The sequence below is a fragment of the Ovis canadensis genome, chromosome 1 (assembly GCF_042477335.2).
Source record: "Ovis canadensis isolate MfBH-ARS-UI-01 breed Bighorn chromosome 1, ARS-UI_OviCan_v2, whole genome shotgun sequence".
In the NCBI taxonomy this organism is placed as follows: Eukaryota; Metazoa; Chordata; class Mammalia; order Artiodactyla; family Bovidae; genus Ovis; species Ovis canadensis.
In genome coordinates, this window is record NC_091245.1 from 86,357,026 (window position 1) to 86,381,095 (window position 24,070).

At 37.8% G+C, this 24,070-nt stretch overlaps 1 protein-coding gene across 2 annotated transcripts in view; it reads right to left on the reverse strand.

Moving 5' to 3' along the window:
- The window catches only part of LOC138445354 (mitochondrial adenyl nucleotide antiporter SLC25A24-like), an 86,312-nt gene that overhangs the window by 9,634 nt on the left and 52,608 nt on the right, over positions 1–24,070 (reverse strand). For both annotated transcript variants that reach the window (XM_069599284.1, XM_069599294.1), the window contains 3 exons: positions 14,216–14,368; positions 6,876–6,983; positions 215–382 (listed from right to left, as the gene is read on the reverse strand). In XM_069599284.1, the coding sequence (XP_069455385.1) occupies positions 215–382; positions 6,876–6,983; positions 14,216–14,368 (429 nt within the window). The remainder of the gene's footprint in view (positions 1–214; positions 383–6,875; positions 6,984–14,215; positions 14,369–24,070) is intronic.

Below are 24,070 nucleotides of genomic sequence, written 5' to 3' on the forward strand. Positions count from 1 at the left end.
TTTATTATTACCAAAAACTAATTCAAACAAAAAAGTACAAAACAAAAATTTATTACTAGACTAGCAGACAACTAACATATAAAAAGAAAAGCCACATAAAACAATTCAGTTCACTTCTTGGTCGGAATTATAGCCAGATTTTTAGAATAAAAACTAGTATTGAATCAAATTTTCAAATCTAACACAAAACATCATTTTATAAGAATAAGCTCACCTCATAAACACAAAGATCTATGCCTGCATAAGGTATAATTCCTAGCAAGTTAGGAATATAACCTTTGAAAAAGGCTCTAGCACCTTCTTGCTTCAGAAGCTGCTTGCCACAATCAATAATCCCTGAGTACTGTCCAGTTTTACCTACAGCCAGCCTGGTCTTTATAACCTAAATGTGAAAGAATACAATATAAATATATTGATCAGATTCACTCAACTTACCTAGCAATCGATTAAACTGTATTAGGTCATGATGTTTGCTAATTATCATAGAAATAAAAAAGGAAAGCAATCTCAAATATAATTTTAACTTTTTGCTAACCCTTAATTATAAACAACTGTTACAGTACAGAGGTTTTTTAAAATTATTTAAACAGGAAAATATAATTAAGCATTTGTGGCTTTAATTGATATGCCCACTCAAACACCTTTCATGTGCTATAAGGAAACATATTCTAAATCAAACCAACTGAGATAACATTATTATTTAAGATAAAGCAATAACATTTTCTAGACAAGAATACTGAAGGTGGTAGTCATTCCCTTCTCCAGGGGATCTTTCCGACCCAGGGATCGAACCTGGTCTCCCACATTGCACGCAGATTCTTTATTGTCTGAGCTACCAGGGAAGCCCAAAATAAAGCAGCTATAGTCAAAATTCAAATTTTACAAAAGTATATGGTCATGGTAAAGTGAACAAGTATGGAAAAAACATTCTATAATATGCTATAAATACATACTCTGAATAGTGGGAGACTTTAATACCCCACTCACACCTATGGACAGATCAACTAAACAGAAAATTAACAAAGAAATGCAAACTTTAAACGATACATTAGATCAGTTAGACCTAATTGATATCTACAGGACATTTCACCCCAAAACAATGAATTTCACCTTTTTTTCAAGTGCTCAAGGAGCCTTCTCCAGGATAGATCACATCCTGGGCCATAAATCTAAACTTGATAAATTCAAAAAAATCAAAATCATTCCAAGCATCTTTTCTGACCGTAATGCATTAAGATTAGATCTCAATTACAGGAGAAAAACTATTAAAAATTCCAACATATGGAGGTTGAACAACACACTTCTGAATAACCAACAAATCACAGAAGAAATCAAAAAAGAAATCAAAATATGCATAGAAACTAATGAAAATGAAAACACAACAACCCAAAACCTGTGGGACACTATAAAAGCAGTGCTAAGAGGAAAGTTCATAGCAATTCAGGCATACCTCAAGAAACAAGAAAAAAGTCAAATAAACAACCTAACTCTACAACTAAAGCAACTAGAAAAGGAAGAGTTGGAGAACCCCAGAGTTAGTAGAAGGAAAGAAATCTTAAAAATTAGGGCAGAAATAAATGCAAAAGAAACAAAAGAGACCATAGCAAAAATCAACAAAGCCAAAAGCTGGTTCTTTGAAAGGATAAATAAAATTGACAAACCATTAGCCAGACTCATCAAGAAGCAAAGAGAGAAAAATCAAATCAATAAAATTAGAAATGAAAATGGAGAGATCACAACAGACAACACAGAATTACAAAGGATCATAAGAGACTACTATCAGCAGTTGTATGCCAATAAAATGGACAACGTGGAAGAAATGGACAAATTCTTAGAAAAGTACAATTTTCCAAAACTGAACCAGGAAGAAATAGAAAATCTTAACAGACCCATCACAAGCACGGAAATTGAAACGGTAATCAGAAATCTTCCAGCAAACAAAAGCCCAGGTCCAGACGGCTTCACAGCTGAATTCTACCAAAAATTTCAAGAAGAGCTAACACCTATCCTCCTCAAACTCTTCCAGAAAATTTCAGAGGAAGGTAAACTTCCAAACTCATTCTATGAGGCCACCATAACCCTAATACCAAAACCTGACAAAGATGTCACAAAAAAAGAAAACTACAGGCCAATATCACTGATGAATATAGATGCAAAAATCCTCAACAAAATTCTAGCAATCAGAATCCAACAACACATTAAAAAGATCATACACCATGACCAAGTGGGCTTTATCCCAGGGATGCAAGGATTCTTCAATATCCGCAAATCAATCAATGTAATTCACCACATTAACAAATTGAAAAATAAAAACCATATGATTATCTCAATAGATGCAGAGAAGGCCTTTGACAAAATTCAACATCCATTTATGATAAAAACTCTCCAGAAAGCAGGAATAGAAGGAACATACCTCAACATAATAAAAGCTATATATGACAAACCCACAGCAAACATTATCCTCAATGGTGAAAAATTGAAAGCATTTCCCCTAAAGTCAGGAACAAGACAAGGGTGTCCACTTTCACCGCTACTATTCAACATAGTTCTGGAAGTTTTGGCCACAGCAATCAGAACAGAAAAAGAAATAAAAGGAATCCAAATTGGAAAAGAAGAAGTAAAACTATCACTGTTTGCAGATGACATGATCCTCTACATGGAAAACCCTAAAGACTCCACCAGAAAATTACTAGAGCTAATCAATGAATATAGTAAAGTTGCAGGATATAAAATCAACACACAGAAATCCCTTGCATTCCTATACATGAATAATGAGAAAGTAGAAAAAGAAATTAAGGAAACAATTCCATTCACCATTGCAATGAAAAGAATAAAATACTTAGGAATATATCTACCTAAAGAAACTAAAGACCTATATATAGAAAACTATAAAACACTGATGAAAGAAATCAAAGAGGACACTAATAGATGGAGAAATATACCATGTTCATGGATCGGAAGAATCAATATAGTGAAAATGAGTATACTACCCAAAGCAATTTACAAATTCAATGCAATCCCTGTCAAGCTACCAGCCACATTTTTCACAGAACTAGAACAAATAATTTCAAGATTTGTATGGAAATACAAAAAACCTCGAATAGCCAAAGCAATCTTGAGAAAGAAGAATGGAATGGGAGGAATCAACTTGCCTGACTTCAGGCTCTACTACAAAGCCACAGTCATCAAGACAGTATGGTACTGGCACAAAGACAGACATATAGATCAATGGAACAAAATAGAAAGCCCAGAGATAAATCCACACACATATGGACACCTTATCTTTGACAAAGGAGGCAAGAATATACAATGGAGTAAAGACAATCTCTTTAACAAGTGGTGCTGGGAAAACTGGTCAACCACTTGTAAAAGAATGAAACTAGATCACTTTCTAACACCGTACACAAAAATAAACTCAAAATGGATTAAAGATCTAAATGTAAGATCAGAAACTATAAAACTCCTAGAGGAGAATATAGGCAAAACACTCTCAGACATAAATCACAGCAGGATCCTCTATGATCCACCTCCCAGAATTCTGGAAATAAAAGCAAAAATAAACAAATGGGATCTAATTAAAATTAAAAGCTTCTGCACAACAAAGGAAAATATAAGCAAGGTGAAAAGACAGCCTTCTGAATGGGAGAAAATAATAGGAAATGAAGCAACTGACAAACAACTAATCTCAAAAATATACAAGCAACTTATGCAGCTCAACTCCAGAAAAATAAACGACCCAATCAAAAAATGGGCCAAAGAACTAAATAGACATTTCTCCAAAGAAGACATACGGATGGCTAACAAACACATGAAAAGATGCTCAACATCACTCATTATTAGAGAAATGCAAATCAAAACCACAATGAGGTACCACTTCACACCAGTCAGAATGGCTGCAATCCAAAAATCTGCAAGCAATATATGCTGGAGAGGGTGTGGAGAAAAGGGAACCCTCCTACACTGTTGGTGGGAATGCAAACTAGTACAGCCACTATGGAGAACAGTGTGGAGATTCCTTAAAAAATTGCAAATAGAACTACCTTATGACCCAGCAATCCCACTGCTGGGCATACACACCGAGGAAACCAGAATTGAAAGAGACACATGTACCCCAATGTTCATCACAGCACTGTTTATAATAGCCAGGACATGGAAACAACCTAGATGTCCATCAGCAGATGAATGGATAAGAAAGCTGTGGTACATATACACAATGGAGTATTACTCAGCCATTAAAAAGAATTCGTTTGAATCAGTTCTGATGAGATGGATGAAACTGGAGCCAATTATACAGAGTGAAGTAAGCCAGAAAGAAAAACACCAATACAGTATACTAACACATATATATGGAATTTAGGAAGATGGCAATGACGACCCTGTATGCAAGACAGGAAAAAAGACACAGATGTGTATAACGGACTTTTGGACTCAGAGGGAGAGGGAGAGTGTGGGATGATTTGGGAGAATGGGAATTCTAACATGTATACTATCATGTAAGAATTGAATCGCCAGTCCATGTCTGACGTAGGGTGCAGCATGCTTGGGGCTGGTGCATGGAGATGACCCAGAGAGATGTTGTGGGGAGGGAGGTGGGAGGGGGGGTCATGTTTGGGAATGCATGTAAGAATTAAAGATTTTAAAATTAAAAATAAATAAATAAATAATTAAAAAAATAAATAAATACATACTCTGGGAACTATGGTTAAAAACAGGGTCTATAAACTAATTTAATATAACTTGGGTTCATTTTGTGCTCATAAAGTAATAACATAACATGGGTTATGAAGACAATATAGCCTCTTGTAGGCTGTCTTTGATCCATCTTCCTATGTTTATAGTAATTCTTCTGATGGAACTTCACTTATTGTCCTTTTAATTGCTATTAATCTAATTTAAGGGAGTTCCAGATACACTTCTTAAAGAAGGAAATGGCAACCCACTCCAGTACTCTTGTCTGGAGAATCCCATGGACAGAGGAGCCTGGCCAGCTCTGGCCCATAGGGTTGCAAAGAGTCAGACACAACTGAAGTGACTTAACATGCACACACAGATATACTTGGAGAAATGGCCCTCTAAAATATCCAAGACAAGAAAAACACAAACTTTGTCTTGATTGGGCAACTGTGTATCTTGATGGAGCTTCCTCTGAGTAGTCAGTTGGAAGCCCTCTGTACGAACTTCTCTGTAGGACCCAACACTTTGGATAATCCCATTCTTAAAACTCTTTGCCTTCTCCAGGGCAGTGCACTCTCTTCTTACCCAAGTAAATTTTTTCTGTCTGCTTCCCTGGCATGTTTTTTGCTCCTTTCATTCTCTAAACTAAGATTTTCTCAAAAGTTAAAAATAAAATTATGACTTATTTCTAACCAATTTGAAGGCTTTACTAACACTTCTTCACAGATGACACATCAAGACTTGAAATCTCTCAAATCTTAGTATTATATTTGCAACTGCCTGTAGAAAATCATAACTCAGTTGCCCACCAATAACTCAAATACAGGCAAACCTGAACTCATCATCTTTCAGAGTCTGGCTCACTTCCTCCGTTCTGTACCTCTGTTAGAGACCTAACTCAGACATAACTCTCCTAAACATTTAGGCACAGAACCCAGACAGAACTTTGCCATCTTCCTTTCCCTTTCTTCTGTTTTCCGTTTCTCAAGTGATCGGTTCTTATGACTGTTCTAATGTGAGTCAATTTCTCCTAGTCAGTATCATATGTCAAGTCCTTATTGTCACTTCTCTGAATGATAGCAACATCTCGTATCTAGTCATCTCATTTCTCTAGTCTCTGCTCCTCTAAAAAACTTTACCAGGATTATACTTCAAGCTCAAAAGTCTTTAACGGCTCTTATTTTTTAAGAAATTAAAACTAAATTTCTTAAGTTGCATTGATAAGCCATTCTGATCTGGTCCCAGCCCATTATTTATAGTATTATCCTATCTACACCTGAATATCTGCTCTTAACCCCTATTCCTTTGCTCAAGTTGTTATTTACACTTAAAATGCACTTCCTCATCATCTCCAAACATCGAAATTCTAAGTCAAACTCACACATTCAACTCATGTCCTTCACGAAATTCATTAACTGGGATAATATCTCCCTTCTGAATTTTTGTAATACTTGGTATTGATCTCCCTTCTAGAATTTATATTTATATTTGGACCCACTCCAGTATTCTGTCCTGGAGAATTCCATGGACTGTATAGTTCTTGGGGTTGCAAAGAGTTGGACATGACTAAGCAACTTCCACTTTCACTTTTCATCATTACTGATGTACATATTCTATCTCCCCTTCCGGACTATAATAAGCTCCATGACCAAAATGCCTGTCTGATTCAACTCTGGATCCAGAGAAGTACTTTAAAGTTTGTGGTTGTTCAATACAAATTTGATTTTATTAATGAATAAGTGATTCTATCAATTAATTGGAGAAATCAAATTATTTATCTTCTTAGTTCCCTGGTGGCTCAGAGGGTAAAGCGTCTGCCTGCAATGCAGATGACCTGGGTTCAATCCCTGGGTCAGGAAGATCCCCTGGAGAAGGAAATGGCAACCCACTCCAGTACTCTTCCCTGGAAAATCCCATGGACAGAGAAGCCTAGTAGTCTACAGTCCATGGGATTGACAAGGAGTCAGGCATGACTGAGCGACTCCATTTTCACTTTCACAGTACAATACTAATTTTATCCTAAACCAAAAAAGACTGGGCAACTGACAGTTACTAAGGGCAACTGACACTTCATGTGAGACACATCTTATAGCTATAATGCTATTTATTGCATAAAATACTGATCTGTGATTCACTTATTTTTTTAATTAAAGTTTTCATTAAAAACATATCTTTAGTTAAAATTTTATAATAGTACATACCTCCATAGGGTAAATACAGGTCTGTGCAGTTGCACCAGCCAATGAACCAGATATAAGTCTTTCAATAATTCCTATTTTAGCACCATCAGAACTAAGCCATTTCTTATACTATATAAATAAAAATATTAAAATGTATAAAATTACTGAAATGGAATATACATTGTTTCTTTGTTTATAACATTAATATTAGTAACAATTATTTGAAAAAGTATTTCAGACACCCAACATTAGAATATCTGGTGGAATATCTAGTAGAACATCTGATTTTAATTTTATGCAATTAATTGTCTGAGATAATAAGTAAGACCCCTCTATTTTGGCCTCCTTTTCCTCTTTTATTCTGCAGAATAAGTTAGCTATTCATGAATTCAGTATTTCATAAAAGGCATGCAAATAACACAAAGGAACTGTATTCTCTTACCTCTTTGTAGCCCCACCCCTTACACATGGAACATACTTCATATTTTTGGATAGTAGATAATCAGGAATAGTAACTTCATGTGAGAGGTTTTTTGTTATAAAGAACAACAGTTTCCTGTTGTTACCTTAATAACAGAGAGATTATTGAATTACATGTGGAAATGAGGAAAACAGAAATATCAGTGTAAAGGTCAGGCTTCACAGGGACTAAACTAAGTTTCATGAAATTGAAACTGGAAAGTCATTTAGGATCCAAGATAACCTCAGCAAGCAGATTATCTTGTTACTTCCTAGGCAATATGTTTTTCCATTTGCCTCTTCTGATGATCTTTCATCAACATGATTCAGCCACTCTCTAGGAACTAACTCTCTGGTCCTCAAATCAGTAACTCTCCATCAGAAAGTGTGATGGTTCACTTAACATGTTAGAGACTGCTATCTGTTCCCATTCGTGTGTGCTAAGTCACTTCAGTCGTGTCTGACTCTGTGACCCTATGGACTCTAGCCTGCCAGGCTTCTCTGTCTATGGGATTCTCCAGGCAAGAATACTGGAGTGGGTTGTTGTTTCCTCCTAGAGGGTATCTTCCTGACCCAGGGATTGAACCTGCATCTTTTACGTCTCCTTCATCGGCAGGTGGGTTCTTTACCACTAGCACCACCTGGGAACCCTAGTACTATCTATTCCTAGCCTTATTTGTTCCCAATACCCTTTATCTTTTTCTTCCATTTAGTGTAACACAGCTGACTCAGCTACAAACTACATTTTCCTCTTCTTCCTTGCAATAGATTGTATGTTTAAATGATTAATTTTGGCTAATGAGATGTGAGGGGAAGTTAAATATGGAAATTCTGAGACATCTCCTTAAACTAAACTATCCTAAACTCCTTTTACCTACACCTGGGAAAGGCAAAAACGGGTGAAGCCTTGGAACACATATATTGAAGATGGCAGAGTTGTACAGCTAGCCCCAGACCACATGCTTCTATCTTACTTAAGCTATTGTATTTTGAACTCCCTTTGTTAAAACATCTTAGAAAGACCCCTAAAGAGTACAAAAATTGGTTACTAGATGAATGGTGATGCCATAACTAAAACCTAAAATATGTGGCAATGGCTTTATTATTAAGATACAGATGTTACAGTCTAAGAAGGTGATGATCTTTTTAATGCTCTGTGGAAATGCTTGATAAAATTACCTCCTGTGATAACTTAGAAGGAAGACTATGTGCTTTTTGAGCCTGAAGTTACAGGGAAACTAACTGTAAAACCTCAGAATGCTGGACAGTACTGCCTGTTCCTTGATGCTTTTAGCAAGATCTGTGAGACAGGCATTCTCTCTGCCTATCTGCCTTAAGGCCTTCTCAAAAGCTAGTTTGTAAGCACAGTTGGAAGGAAATAGAGCTCTGCAAAGGGAGTTGTCACTGCCTGACTTAATAGTCAAGAAATGTGGAACATCCAAGTAGGGAAAGTTACCAGCACAGAAGCTGGTAATGAGATTGTCCTAAAGAACTTATCTACAAAAATCACATCAAGGGTGTTGTCATCTGTCAGGCTATTATTTCAGTTAACATCAACATAGCATACTATAAAAAATGACAAAGAGAAGGAATGACTGAGCATAGGAACTGGAAAATAAAATATCAGGAAAAATATTTTGGGGTCTGTTACTTTGCATGGTACCAACTGGAAACAGACAGACAAGAAGTATACGAAGTTTTGAAAGAACTATATTGCTAGAAAGCCCATGATCATAGCCTATAAAATTCTGTATTTTTATTGATCTCTAATGCAACTCTGAGGCCCTCAAACATAAGCAGGCAGATAGCTGGACATGACAGACATTTCCAGAAGCCTCCATCATATCTGGACAATTCTGTATAGACTCACAGGTGAATGATTGTCTGAGGAGGCTTTACAAATATCTGAGAAAAGAAGAGAAGACAAGGGCAAAGGAGAAAAGGAAAGATATACCCATCTGAATGCAGAGTTCCAAAGAATAGCAAGTAAAGAAAAGAAAGCCTTCTTAAGTGAACAATGCAAAGAAATAGAGGAAAACAACAGAATGGGGAAGACTAGAGATCTCTTCAAGAAAATTAGAGATATAAAGGAAACATTTATGCAAAGATGGGTGCAATAAAGGACAGGAATAGTATGGATCTAACAGAAGCAGAAGATACTAAGAAGAGGCGGCAAGAATACACAGAAGAACTATACAAAAAAGATCTTAATGACCCAGATAACCACGACGGTGTGATCACTCATCTGGAGCCAGACATACTGGGTGCGAAGTCAAGTTGGCCTTAGGAAGCATCACTACAAACAAAACTAGAGGAGGTGATGGAATTCCATGTGAGCTATTTCAAATCCTAAAAGATGATGCTGTGAAAGTGCTGCATTTGGAAAACTCAACGATGGCCACAGAACTGGAAAAGGTCAGTTTTCATTCCAATCCCAAAGAAGGGCAATGCCAAACAATGTTCAAACTACTGCACAATTGCATTCATTTCACATGCTAGCAAGGTAATGCTCAAAATCCTTCAAGCTAGGCTTCAACAGTACATGAACCAAGAACTTCTAGATGTATGAGCTGGATTTAGAAAAGGCAGAGGAGCCAGAGATCAAATTACCAACATCCGGTGGATCACAGAAAAAGCTAGAGAATTCAAAAACAAAAACATCTATTTCTGCTTCACTGACTATGCTAAAGCCTCTGTGTAGCTCACAACATGTTGTGAAAAATTATTAAAGAGATGGGAATAGCAGACCACCTTACTGTTTTCTGAGAAATCTGAGGTCAAGAAGCAACAGAATAAAACATGTAGCAACAGACTGGTTCAAAATTGGGAAAGGAATATGTCAAGGCTATATATTATCATCCAGCTTATTTAACTTCTGTTCAGAATACACCATGCAGAATGCTGGGCTGGATGAAGCACAAGCTGGAATCAAGATTGCTGGGAGAAATATCAATAACCTCAGATATGCAGATGACACCACCCTAATGGCAGAAAGTGAAGACGAACTAAAAAGCCTCTTGATGAAGGTGAAAGAGGAGAGTGAAAAAGCTGGCTTAAAACTCAACATTCAAAAAACTAAGATCATGGCATCCAGTTCCATCACTTCATGGCAAATAGATGGGCAAACAATGGAAACTTGTTTTGGGGAGGCTCCAAAATCACGTGGATGGCGACTGCAGCCATGAAATTAAAAGACACTAGCTCCTTGGAAGAAAAGCTATGACAATGTATTAAAAAGCAGAGACATTACTTTGCAACAAAGGTCCATCTAGTCAAAGATATGGTTTTTCCAGGAGTCATGTATGGATGTGAGAGCTGGACCATAAAGAAGGCTGAGCATTGAAGAACTGATGCTTTAGAACTGTGGTGTTGGAGAAGACTCTTGAGAGTCCCTTGGACTGCAAAGAGATCAAACCAGTCAATCCTAAAGGAAATCAGTCCTGAATATTCACTGGAAGGACTAATGCTAAAGCTGAAGCTCCTAACATTGGCTACCTGAGGCAAAGAGCTTACTCATTAGAAAAGACCCTGATGCTGGGAAAGAGGAGGAGACAACAGAGGACAAGTTGGTTGGATGGCATCACCAACTCAATGGACATGAGTTTGGACAAACTCTGTGAGATGGTGAAGAACAGGGAAGCCTGGCATGCTGCAGACCATGAGGTTGCAAAGAGTTGGACACGACTGAGTGACTGAACAATAGCAACAGTGGCAGAATCCCATCTAAAGAAAAAGCCTCTCATCTCTCTGTTTTCCTGCCTTAGGGCCTTCTGAAAAGCTACGGGAGCCTGTTGAACCTAGAAGTCTGGAAAGTTAAAGTCCTAAGATCATTCTTCAAATAAATGGGGATAGGAACTGGTAAGGGCTTCCCTTGTGGCTCAGCAGTAATGAACTCACATGCCAATGAAGGAGACACGGCTTCCATCCTTGGGGTCTGGAACAGCCCCTGGAGAAGGAAAAGGCAACCCACTCTAGTATTCTTGCCTGGGAAATCCCATGGACAGAGGGGTCTGGCAGGCATCATGTAGTTCATGGGGTTGCAGAGTTGGTCACAACTTAGCAATTGAACAACAAGAAATTGGTAGATAAATGCCTTAGCTCCTCTCCTCAGACAGATAATCCTGGGGACTACTCTGTCCACTTCTTACAAGTTCTGGCAGAATCAAGTCCCTACCACCTACAGCTGAACCCTCATTTATGTACACTTACACTGGCTTTTCTTCCTTCTGTGTCTTACTGCATCAGTCCTTCCAATGAATTCCAATTCACCTCTGGGTGAATCCAAACCTAAACATTTGGTACCACTTCAAAAGTGGTCCTATCTACCAATTAAAGACTGTCAGAGTGGATCAAAAACCAAAATCCAAATGTATGTTGGCTACAAGAAATCAACTTTAAAGACACATATGTTAAATGCAAATGAGTGGAGAAAAATATACCATGCTAACAGTAATCAAAATAAAGTGGGAGTAGTGATATTAATTTCAGATAGAGCTGACTTTAGAGCAAGGAAAGTTATCAGGGATAAAGATAAAGGGGTCAACTCTACAAAATGACATATTAGTCCTTAAATAATAGTCCTGATAGAACTGCAAAGAGAAATAGATGCATGTATTATAATAGTTGGAGATTTCAACATCTTCTATTAGAAATGGACATTTCCAGTGGACAGAATATCAGTAATAACATAGCTGAACTAAATAACACCATTACTAAACTGGAAATAACAGACATCCACTGACTACTTCATCCAACAGCAGCAGACTACACATTTTTCTCAAGAACACATGGAACACTCACCAAGACAGACCATATTTTGGACCATAAAACAGACCTTAACAAATTTAAAAGAATAGAACTCAAACAATGTCTGCTTCTCAGACCACAAAGGAATTAAACTAGAAATGAATGATAGAAAAATAATTGGAAAATACCAAAATATGTGGTGATTAAACAAAATGCTTCTTTTAAGTAACACACTGGTCAAAGAAGAAATCTCAAGAGAAATTTTAAAATATTTTAACTAAATGAAAATAAAAACACTATCAAAATTAGTGGGAAGCAGTACTTAAGGGGAAGTTTACAGTTTTGAATGTATACATTAGAAGAAAGATGAAAATGAATAAGTGTCCACCTTAGGAAAATAGAAAAAGAAGAGCAAATCAAGCCAAGGGTAAGCAGAAGAAAAGTAATAATAATAATTAGAATAGAAATCAATGAAATTGAAAACAGGAAATCAATAGCTAAAATCAACAAAAATCAAATGCTGTTTTTTTGAAATGTGTTGCTAGAAGGTAAGCCTGCTCATATTATTAGAACTGAATCACTCACCAGTCATAGGCAACAAACACATGATTACTAGTGGTAAATGGGATGATGGTAACTTATGGTATGCTGTGGCATTACCATTACTAAGATTTTTAGCCACAGTGGCTTGGGATGAGGTACTAGTAGAAAGAAAAGCATCAAATCGTCAAGTATCATAATACTTGAACAATATGAGACTGTGGACCTGACTGGCTATGAGTCACTGCTTTAGAAACTTTGAAGAAAGAGAATGTCAAGTTTAGGTCAGTCAACTATCATTTTAAAAACTATTATGAACACTAAAATGCCTTCCTGGCAGCAATTTAAAGAGACCCTAATTTGAAGAAACCCACCTGCATCTGTGCACACAGAGTAGAGCTTCTCCTCGAACTATGGGTGAAGTGCCTACCCAAGGCCAAACCCTTCCATGAGCACTAGTTCCCATCTTCTTTCACCCTCTCAGAGACTCAAGGATAGTAATAATTTACATTACTTGCACTACTCTCTCCTCTATCCTGTCATTAATGTTCCCCTCTTTACTGGATCTTTCTCCTAAGTATACAAACATGCTGTTGCTTCTTCCATTTTTAGAAAATCCTCTATCCCACATCTTCCTATAGTTACCACTCAATTTCTCTCAATTCTTCACAGACAAACTCCTTGAAAGAGTTGTCAATTCTGTCTGTCTCCAGTTTCTATCACCTGTTTTCTCCATGGCATTTATCAACATCTGATTTGTTTGCTGCTGTATCCCCAGAACCTCGAATAAGATCTAGAACACATTAAATGCTCAAGAAACATCTGTTGCTGAAAGAAACATTTCTTGAATGAGTAAGCAAATCCCAATTTATATAAGTGATGTATGTTTTTAAGATGTGCATTACAACTAAGTCTAGTATCCTATACAACCATTCATTTGCTTTTAAACAATTTGGGTTGAGAAAGGATAGTATTTATTTTTGATCTTTTCTTAAAATTTTGAGGTCATCTGACTTTGTAAACCAAGGTTCTACAAAAGAAGTAAATTAATGCTATGTATTATTAAATGTTTAAAGAAAAAAATTACTATAAGATTTACATTGAAAATGGAAAACTGGGGATGCACAGTGTACTCAGACTCTAATGTGATGCTAATAATTTATATTACTTGAAAATAAATATAGCTCATCTCAAAGTGAATTATTTGAGCAAAAGTAAAATCCTAAATCAGATGAACAATGTTTTTTGTTTTGCCTTTGTTTCTTTTTCAGATTAACAAATTTTAAAAGAAATATTCACATTATTAAAAGTAAAAACAATACTGAAATGTTTTTTGAGGGTCTCTCACGTGGGGAAACTGAAATTAAAAGAACTACTAATAGACAATAGAATAGATTATATTACAGTTATAATATGGTCCAGGGACTATCTCTTGCAAACAAAAGCAATATAAAAATATCAAAAATAAATAAGAATAACTAAAGTCACTTATATTTAAAGTCACATCTATTGCTTGAGCACACTCCAGCAATGTTTTATGTTCTCTCTCACAAAAGTATAAAATTTTTAAAATTTAAAATCTGTCTTCTAAAATTCCATAGACAGTAATATTTTACCTGTTCATAGGTCCCAACCTTGAGCGCTGTCTCAGGTGCAATTTTTAAAACATTTACACCATTTCCTCGCCAAAGAGAAAGAATTCCACCTTCTTTTACCATCTGCTTAAACCCATCCAGCAATTTCATTTTCCCTGACTGTAAACTATGAATCTAGAAATAAACAGCAAATTTACCTATTTAAAAATTTATTTTGCTGGTAATATAGCATTGATATGACTAACAAAATGATGATACATATATGTATAAACTTATGATCTTCAAAATAATTTTCATTTTCCTTTAGAGACATATAAAGTTGATAACATTAATTGGCTGTTGTCCCCAAATACATACTTTAATTTCACACATGGATCGCATGTACACCCGTGGTGGATTCATGTCAATGTATGGCAAAACCAATACAGTATTGTAAAGTAAAATAAAGTAAAAATAAAAATTAAAAAAAAAGAATTAAACAAACAGGTATAACTTGGTTTTCAGAGAATTTTTTCATACACAAGATGTATTGTTGCTGCTAAAATATTACAGGTTCATTAAAGAGTGCATTGAAGTGCATGAAAAATACATCAAACTTTCAATACTCCTGGGTAGAGAGGTGTTATTGGTTGAATTGTGTGTCCCCTGAAATCATATGCATGTCAAGTCACTTCAGTTGTGTCTAACTCTTTGTGACCCTAAGGACTGTAGCCCATCAGGGTCCTCTGTCCATGGGATTGTCCAGACAAGAATACTGGACTGGGCTGCCAAGCCTTCCTCCAGGGCATCTTCCTGACCCCGAGATCAAACCTGCATTTCTTATGTCTCCTGAATTGGTGGGCAGATTCTTTACCACTAGCGCCACCTGGGAAGGCCGAAACTTATATCTTTAAGTCCTGATCCTTAGTGTCTTTGAAAGAGACCTTATTTAGAGACACGGTCTTTACTAGGATAATTAAGTTAAAGTAAGGTCATTAAGTTCACCTTAAGCATCTGAATGCAGCATTTCAAATAATAGCAAGGAGAGATAAGAAAGCCTTCCTCAGCAATCAGTGAAAAGAAATAGAGGAAAACAACAGAATGGGAAAGACTAGAGATCTCTTCAAGAAAATTAGAGATACTAAGGGAACATTTTATGCAAAGATAGGCTCAATAAAGGACAGAAATGGTATGGACCTAACAGAAGCAAAAAATATTAAGAAGAGGTGGCAAGAATACATAGAAGAACTGTGCAAAAAAGATCTCCAAGACCCAGATAATCACGATGGTGTGATCATTCACCTAGAGCCAGACATCCTGGAATGTGAAGTCAAGGGGGCCTTAGAAAGCATCACTATGAACAAAGCTAGTGGAGGTAATGGAATTCCAGTGGAGCTATTTCAAATCCTGGACGATGATGCTGTGAAAGTGCTGCACTCAATATGCCAGCAAATTTGGAAAACTCAGCAGTGGCCACAATACTGGAAAAGGCCAGTTTTCATTCCAACCCCAAAGAAAGGCAATGCCAAAGGATGCTCAAACTACCAAACAATTGCATTCATCTCACACGCCAGTAAAGTAATGCTCAAAATTCTCCAAGCCAGGCTTTAGCAGTATGTGAACCGTGAACTTCCAGATGTTCAAGCTGGTTTTAGAAAAGGCAGAGAAACCAGAGATCAAATTGCCAACATCCGCTGGATCATCGATAAAGCAAGAGAGTTCCAGAAAAACATCTATTTCTGCTTTATTGACTATGCCAAAGCCTTTGACTGTGTGGATCACTAGAAACTGTAAAAAATTCTGAAAGAGATGGGCATACCAGACCACCTGACCTGCCTCTTGAGACACCTGTATGCAGGTCAGGAAGCAACAGTTAGAACTGGACATGGAACAACAGACTGGTTCCAAATAGGAAAAGGAGTACGTCAAGGCTGTATATTGTCACCCTGCTTATTTAACTTCTATGCAGAGTACATCATGAGAAACGCTGGCTGGAAGAAGCACAAGCTGGAATCAAGATTGCCGGGACAAATATCAATAACCTCAGATATGCAGACACCACCCTTATGGCAGAAAGTGAAGAGGAACTAAAACGCTCTTGATGAAAGTGAAAGAGGAGAGTTGCCGGAGTCCAGCCCCAGTGGATCCAGGATAATTTGAAGGGGAGATGGAATCGGAGTCCTAGGAAAAAACTTATTTAATTACAGATATAAAGAGAGATCAGAAAAGAATAGCGTAGTAGGAAAATTAGTGGAGAAAAAGAGGCTGAATAACTTGGTTTACGTGGAATACCAATCACCACCTATGTAGGCCACAGGCATCTTTCCATTCTCCCGAAGGAGAGGAGGCATGAGGCCTCCTCAGTCCGATCTTAGAAGCCCAGGCAAAATTAGCAGGCTTGGTGAGTACCCACGTTCCAGATGGGAATTCAGCCAGAAGGGGGAAGAAAGAATGACACGGGGGAATCAGTCTTTCCAGAAACTGATCTGATTTCTTTATTTTTCAGGTTTGCTTATATACTTTTTGTTATACATAGGGATGAATACAGAGTCATGCAGGGGTCAGCAGACTTGACCCTTGTCACAATCAGGTGCTTCATATAAAATTATGCAAAGGTCTTATGGGTTTTACATCATCTTTGGCCATAAGGCCTGCTGACATTTTATGGCCCTTTCTGATAACAGTCAGTCAACCAGAAAACTTATTTTTTCCAGGAGTGATTTTTTTTAAACCAGGCGCCACCCTCCAAATAAAGTTGCATTCCTATAGGGTGAGGGTGTAGTGGGTTACAATCAAGAAAGGAATTTACTTAGCCTAAGGTTTAACACGATTAATCTTAAAGGTTAATACTTATTTCTCCTATATGCTAGTTATATTCATTATAAGGGCAAGGAATATGGAGATTTAGCAGCAAATATTGGCTCAACAAATGAAAAACCCTTCACCAATATATTTCTAATCAACCCACTAATACTATACTAATAATTTTATAACTTCTCAAAAGAATCTGTATTTAGAAAGTTTTAAAGCATCTCATGCCTCTCACGGTTGGGAGGCTGTAAACAATCACGTGTGGCCGGAAGAACCTGCTTAGGCAGGCTAGAGAAACTTCAGAGGAGTGTGTAAGTTGAAACACTCTTGTCACGCCCAGGAATTTTTATTAACTGGAGCTGCAAGTTAACTACTTCTCTGAGAGAAATGGTGATGGGGGAGAGCCCCCTGTGGTCAGAGGTATAGGTGAAAGCATAAGACAGACTCTGGTTTTGGGGGTAGATACTTGGGAACAGGAGGTTTCCTGAGGCTCGATCCCGCCTTTGCATGTGCCGAAGCCTCCTTCCTCATGACCTTTGCCATGGGCGGAGTTCCTCATGATGGCTCCCAACAGAGAGTGAAAAAGTTGGCTTAAAATTCAACATTCAGAAAACGAAGATCATGTCCTCTGGTCCCATCACTTCATGAGAAATAAATGGTGAAAGAGTAGAAACAGTGTCACACTTTATTTTGGGGGGCTCCAAAACACTGCAGATGGTGATTGCAGCCAAGAAATTAAAAGACCCTTACTCCTTGGAAGGAAAGTTACGACCAACCTAGATATGTTTAAAGTAGACATTACAGTGCCAACAAAGGTCCGTTTAGTCAAGGCTATGGTTTTTCCAGTGGTCATGTACGGATGTGAGAGTTGGACTGTAAAGAAAGCTGAGCACCAAAGAATTAATGCTTTTTAACTGCGGTGTTGGAGAAGACACTTGAGAGTCCCTTGGACTGAAAGGTGATCCAACCAGTCCATCCTAAAGGAGATCAGTCCTGGGTGTTCACTGGAAGGACTGATGCTAAAACTGAAACTCCAATATTTTGGCCACCTCATGCGAAGAGTTGACTCATTGGAAAAGACCCTGATGCTGGAAGGGATTGGGGGCAGGAGGAGAAGGGGATGACAGAGGATGAGATGGCTGGATGGCATCACCAACTCAATGGACATGAGTTTGGGTAAAGTCAGTGAGTTGGTGATGGACAGGGAGGCCTGGTGTGCTCGAATTCATGGGGTCACAAAGACTCGGACACTGAGCGACTAAACTGAACTGAATAGGAGAAAAGCTATTAAAAATTCCAACATATGGAGGCTGAACAACACGCTTCTGAATAACCAACATATCACAGATGAAATCAAAATATGCATCAGTTCAGCCGCTCAGTTGTGTCCAACTCTTTGCGACCCCAAGAATGGCAGCATGCCAGGCCTCCCTGTCCATCACCAACACCCGGAGTTCACTCAGACTCGCATCCATCAAGTCAATGATGCCATCCAGCCATCTAATCCTCGGTCGTCCCCTTCTCCTCCTGCCCACAATCCCTCCCAGCATCGAAGTCTTTTCCAATGAGTCAACTCTTCCCATGAGGTGGCCAAAGTACTGGAGTTTCAGCTTTAGCATCATTCCTTCCAAAGAAATCCCAGGGCTGATCTCCTTCAGAATGGACTGGTTGGATCTCCTTGCAGTCCAAGGGACTCTCATGAGTCATCTCCAACACCACAGTTCAAAAGCATCCATTCTTCGGCGCTCAGCCTTCTTCACAGTCCAACTCTCACATCCATACATGACCACAGGAAAAACCATAGCCTTGACTAGACGGACCTTAGTCAGCAAAGTAATGTTTCTGCTTTTCAATATACTATCTAGGTTGGTCATAACTTTCGTTCCAAAGAGTAAGCGTCTTTTAATTTCATGGCTGCAATAAATATCTGCAGTGATTTTGGAGCCCCCCAAAATAAAGTCTGACACTGTTTCCACTGTTTCTCCATCTATTTCCCATGGAGTGATGGGACGAGATGCCATGATCTTCGTTTTCTGAATGTTGACCTTTAAGCCAACTTTTTCACTCTCCTCTTTCACTTTCATCAAGAGGCTTTTTAGTTCCTCTTCACTTTCTGCCATAAGGGTGGTGTCATCTGCATATCTGAGGTGATTGATATTTCTCCCGGCAATCTTGATTCCAGCTTGTGTTTCTTCCATCCAGTGTTTCTCATGATGTACTCTGCATAGAAGTTAAATAAGCAGGGTGACAACATACAGCCTTGACAAACTCCTTTTCCTATTTGGAACCAGTCTGTTGCTCCATGTCCAATTCTAACTGTTGCTTCCTGACCTGCATACAGGTGTCTCAAGAGGCAGGTCAGGTGGTCTGGTATGCCCATCTCTTTCAGAATTTTCCACAGTTTCTAGTGATCCACACAGTCAAAGGCTTTGGCATAGTCAATAAGGCAGAAATAGATGTTTTTTCTGGAACTCTCTTGCTTTTTCGATGATCCAGCGGATGTTGGCAATTTGATCTCTGGTTCCTCTGCCTTTTCTAAAACCAGCTTGAACCAGTTCACGTTTTGCTGAAGCCTGGCTTGGAGAATTTGGAGCATTACTTTAGTAGCGTGTGAGATGAGTGCAATTGTGTGGTAGTTTGAGCATTCTTTGGCATTACCTTTCTTTGGGATTGGAATGAAAACTGGCCTTTTACAGTCATGTGGCCCCTGCTGAGTTTTCCAAATTTGCTGGCATATTGAGTGCAGCACTTTCACAGCATCATCTTTCAGGATTTGAAATAGCTCTACTGGAATTCCATCACCTCCATAGCTTTGTTCGTAGTGATGCTTCCTAAGGCCCACTTGATTTCACATTCCAATATGTCTGGCTCTAGATGAGTGATCACACCATCATGATTATCCAGGTCGTGAAGATCCTTTTTGTATAGAAACAAATGAAAATGAAAGCACAACAACCCAACCAGTGTGAGACACTGTAAACGCAGTGCTAAGGGGAAGGTTCATAGCCATACAGACATACATCAAGAAACAAGAAAAAAGTCAAATAAATAACCTAACTCTACACCTAAAGCAACTTGAAAAGGAAGAAATGAAGAACCCCAGGGTTAGTAGAAGGAAAGAAATCTTAAAAATTAAGGCAGAAATAAACGCAAAAGAAAGAAAAGAGACCATAGCAAAAACTAACAAAGCCAAAAGATGGTTCTTTGAGAGGATAAATAAAATCAATAAACCATTAGCCAGACTCATCAAAAAACAAAGGGAGAAAAATCAAATCAATAAAATTAGAAATGAAAATGGAGAGATCATCTGTGTTGTATCATCTGCAACACAGAAATACAAAGGATCATAAGAGACTACTATCAGCAATGATATGCCAGTAAACGGGACAACTTGGAAGAAATGGACAAATTCTTAGAAAAGTACAATTTTCCAAAACTGAACCAGGAAGAAATAGAAAATCTTAACAGACCCATCACAAGCACAGAAATTGAAACTGTAATCAGAAATCTTCCAGAAAACAAAAGCCCAGGTCCAGACGGCTTCACAGCTGAATTCTACCAAAAATTTAGAGAAGAGCTAACACCTACCCTACTCAAAGTCTTCCAGAAAATTTCAGAGGAAGGTAAACTTCCAAACTCATTCTATGAGGCCACCATAACCCTAATACCAAAACCTCACAAAGATGCCACAAAAAAAGAAAACTACAGGCCAATATTACTGATGAAATTGATGCAAAAATCGTTAACAAAATTCTAGCAATCAGAATCCAACAACACATTAAAGAGATCATACACCATGACCAAGTGGGCTTTATCCCAGGGATGCAAGAATTCTTTAATATCTGCAAATCAATCAATGTAATACACCACATTAACAAATTGAAAATAAAAGCCATATGATTATCTCAATAGATGCAGAGAAAGCCTTTGACAAAATTCAACATCCATTTATGATAAAAACTCTCCAGAAAGCAGGAATAGAAGGAACATACCTCAACATAATAAAAGCCATATATGACAAACCCACAGCAAACATTATCCTCAATGGTGAAAAATTGACAGCATTTCCCCTGAAGTCAGGAACAAGACAAGGGTGCCCACTCTCACCACTACTATTCAACATAGTTTTGGGAGTTTGGGCCACAGCAATCAGAGCAGAAAAAGAAATAAAAGGAATCCAGATTGGAAAAGAAGAAGTAAAACTCTCACTGTTTGCAAATGACATGATCCTCTACATAGAAAACCCTAAAGACTCCAACAGAAAATTACTAGAGCTAATCAATGACTACAGTAATGTTGCAGGATATAAAATCAACACACAGAAATCCCTTGCATTCCTATACACTAATAATGAGAAAATATAAAGAGAAATTAAGGAAACAATTCCATTCACCACTGCAACGAAAAGAATAAAATACTTGGGAATATATCTACCTAAAGAAACTAAAGACCTATATATAGAAAACTTTAAAACACTGGTGAAAGAAATCAAAGAGGACACAAATAGATGGAGAAATATACTGTGTTCATGGATCAGAATAATCAATATAGTGAAAATGAGTATACTACCCAAAGCAATCTATAGATTCAATGCAATCCCTATCAAGCTACTAATGGTATTTTTCACAGAACTAGAACAAATAATTTCACAATTTGCATGGAAATACAAGAAACTTCGTATACCAAAGCAATCTTGAGAAAGAAGAATGGAACTGGAGGAATCAACCTGCCTCACTTCAGGCTCTACTACAAAGCCATAGTCATCAAGACAGTATGGTACTGGCACAAAGACAGAAATATAGATCAATGGAACAAAATAGAAAGCCCAGAGATAAATCCACACACCTATGAACACCTTATCTTTGACAAAGGAGGCAAGAATATACAATGGAGAAAAGACAATCTCTTTAACAAGTGGTGCTGGGAAAACTGGCCAACCACTTGTAAAAGAATGAAACTAGAACACTTTCTAACACCATACACAAAAATAAACTCAAAATGGATTAAAGATCTAAATGTAAGACCAGAAAATACAAAACTCCTAGAGGAGAACATAGGCAAAACAATCTCTGACATAAATCACAGCTGCTGCTGCTGCTAAGTCACTTCAGTCGTGTCCGACTCTGGGCGACCCCATAGACAGCAGTCCACCAGGCTCCCCTATCCCTGGGATTCTCCAGGCAAGAACACTGGAGTGGGTTGCCATTTCCTTCTCCAATGCATGAACATGAAAAGTGAAAGTGAAGTCGCTCAGTCATTTCTGACTCTTCGTGACCCCATGGACTGTAGCCTACCAGACTCCTCCGTCCATGGGATTTTCCAGGCAAGAGTACTGGAGTGGGGTTCTATTGCCTTCCCCGAAATCACAGCAGGATCCTCTATGACCCACCTCACAGAATATTGGAAATAAACCCAAAAATAAACAAATGGGACCTAATTAAACTTAAAAGCTTCTGCACAACAAAGGAAACTCTAAACAAGGTGAAAAGACAACCTTCAGAATGGGAGAATAAGAGCAAATGAAGCAATTGACAAAGAATTAATCTCAAAAATATACAAGCAACTCTTGTAGCTCAATTCCAGAAAAATAAACTACCCAATCAAAAAATGGGCCAAGGTACTAAACAGACATTTCTCCAAAGAAGACATACAGATGGCTAACAAACACAGGAAAAGATGCTGAACATCACTCATTATCAGAGAAACGCAAATCAAAACTACAATGAGGTACCATTTCATGCCAGCCAGAATGGCTACTATCTGAAAGTCTATAAGCAATAAATGCTGGAGAGGGTGGGGAGAAAAGGGAACCCTCTTACGCTGTTGATGGGAATGCAAACTAGTACAGCCACTATGGAGAACAGTCTGGAGATTCCTTTAAAAACTGGAAATAGAACTGCCATGCAACCCAGCAATCCCACTGCTGGGCATACACACCGAGGAAACCAGAATTGAAAGAGACACGTGTACCCCAATGTTCATCACAGCACTGTTTATAATAGCCAGGGCATGGAAGCAACCTAGATGTCCATCAGCAGATGAATAGATAAGAAAGCTGTGGTACATATACACAATGGAGTATTACTCAGCCATTTAAAAGAATACATTTGAATCAGTTCTAATGAAGTGGATGAAACTGGAGCCTATTATACAGAGTGAAGTAAGCCAGAAAGAAAAACACCAATACAATATACTAATACATATATATGGAATTTAGAACGATGGTAATGATAACCCTGTATGCGAGACAGCAAAAGAGATACAGATAAATAGAACAGTCTTTTGGACTCTGTGAGAGAGGGAGAGGGTGGGATGATTTGGGAGAATGGCATTGAAACATGTATAATATCATATGAAACGAATCGCCAGTCCAGTGTTCATAAAGTAAACACTACTATGTAAAAAACTATATAGGACAAAGGACAAGAAGAAATTCACTCAGTGTTAATAATGATCATTTTGGGCGGTGAGAAAGATAATTTTTATACTTTCTACTTTTTTACTTTCCAAATATCCCTTAGTAAGCATACACTCACTTTATTTAAAAAATACAATTTTTAAAAGACCAAATAAGTGACTGTAGAAAGTTGAATGTGTTTTTGCTAAAATAGTAATAGTGCTATTTCTTAATCTTATTTCTCCACGAAAATGATAGCTCTCATATTTTAAGCGCAGACTACAATGACAGGTATAATGCAAAGCACTTTATAAAATTTTTTAAATTCTTACAATAACCCTGGCATCATAATCCTCATTTTATAGACCCAATTAAAAGAGATCAAATGACTTTCCTAGCTATAAAGTAAGTAGCAAAGCCAGAATTAAAACCTCGGGCTCTCTGACTCTACAAGAGACCTGCTTTTAAACTACAGTAAACTACTGCTCACCACACAACACACATCTGCTGGGAGCCAGCACAGGAGATCCCACCCATGACAAGGTCATGTGTAGGAAACCTGACAGACAAGGTGGATCAGGACTTGAGGGACTCCCTGGACCTGCTCGAGCATCTACCCCAAACCAAAATCTGTCTGTCTATTGTTTACTATATTATGCCTTTCACCAACTCTTCTGACATTAACAGGG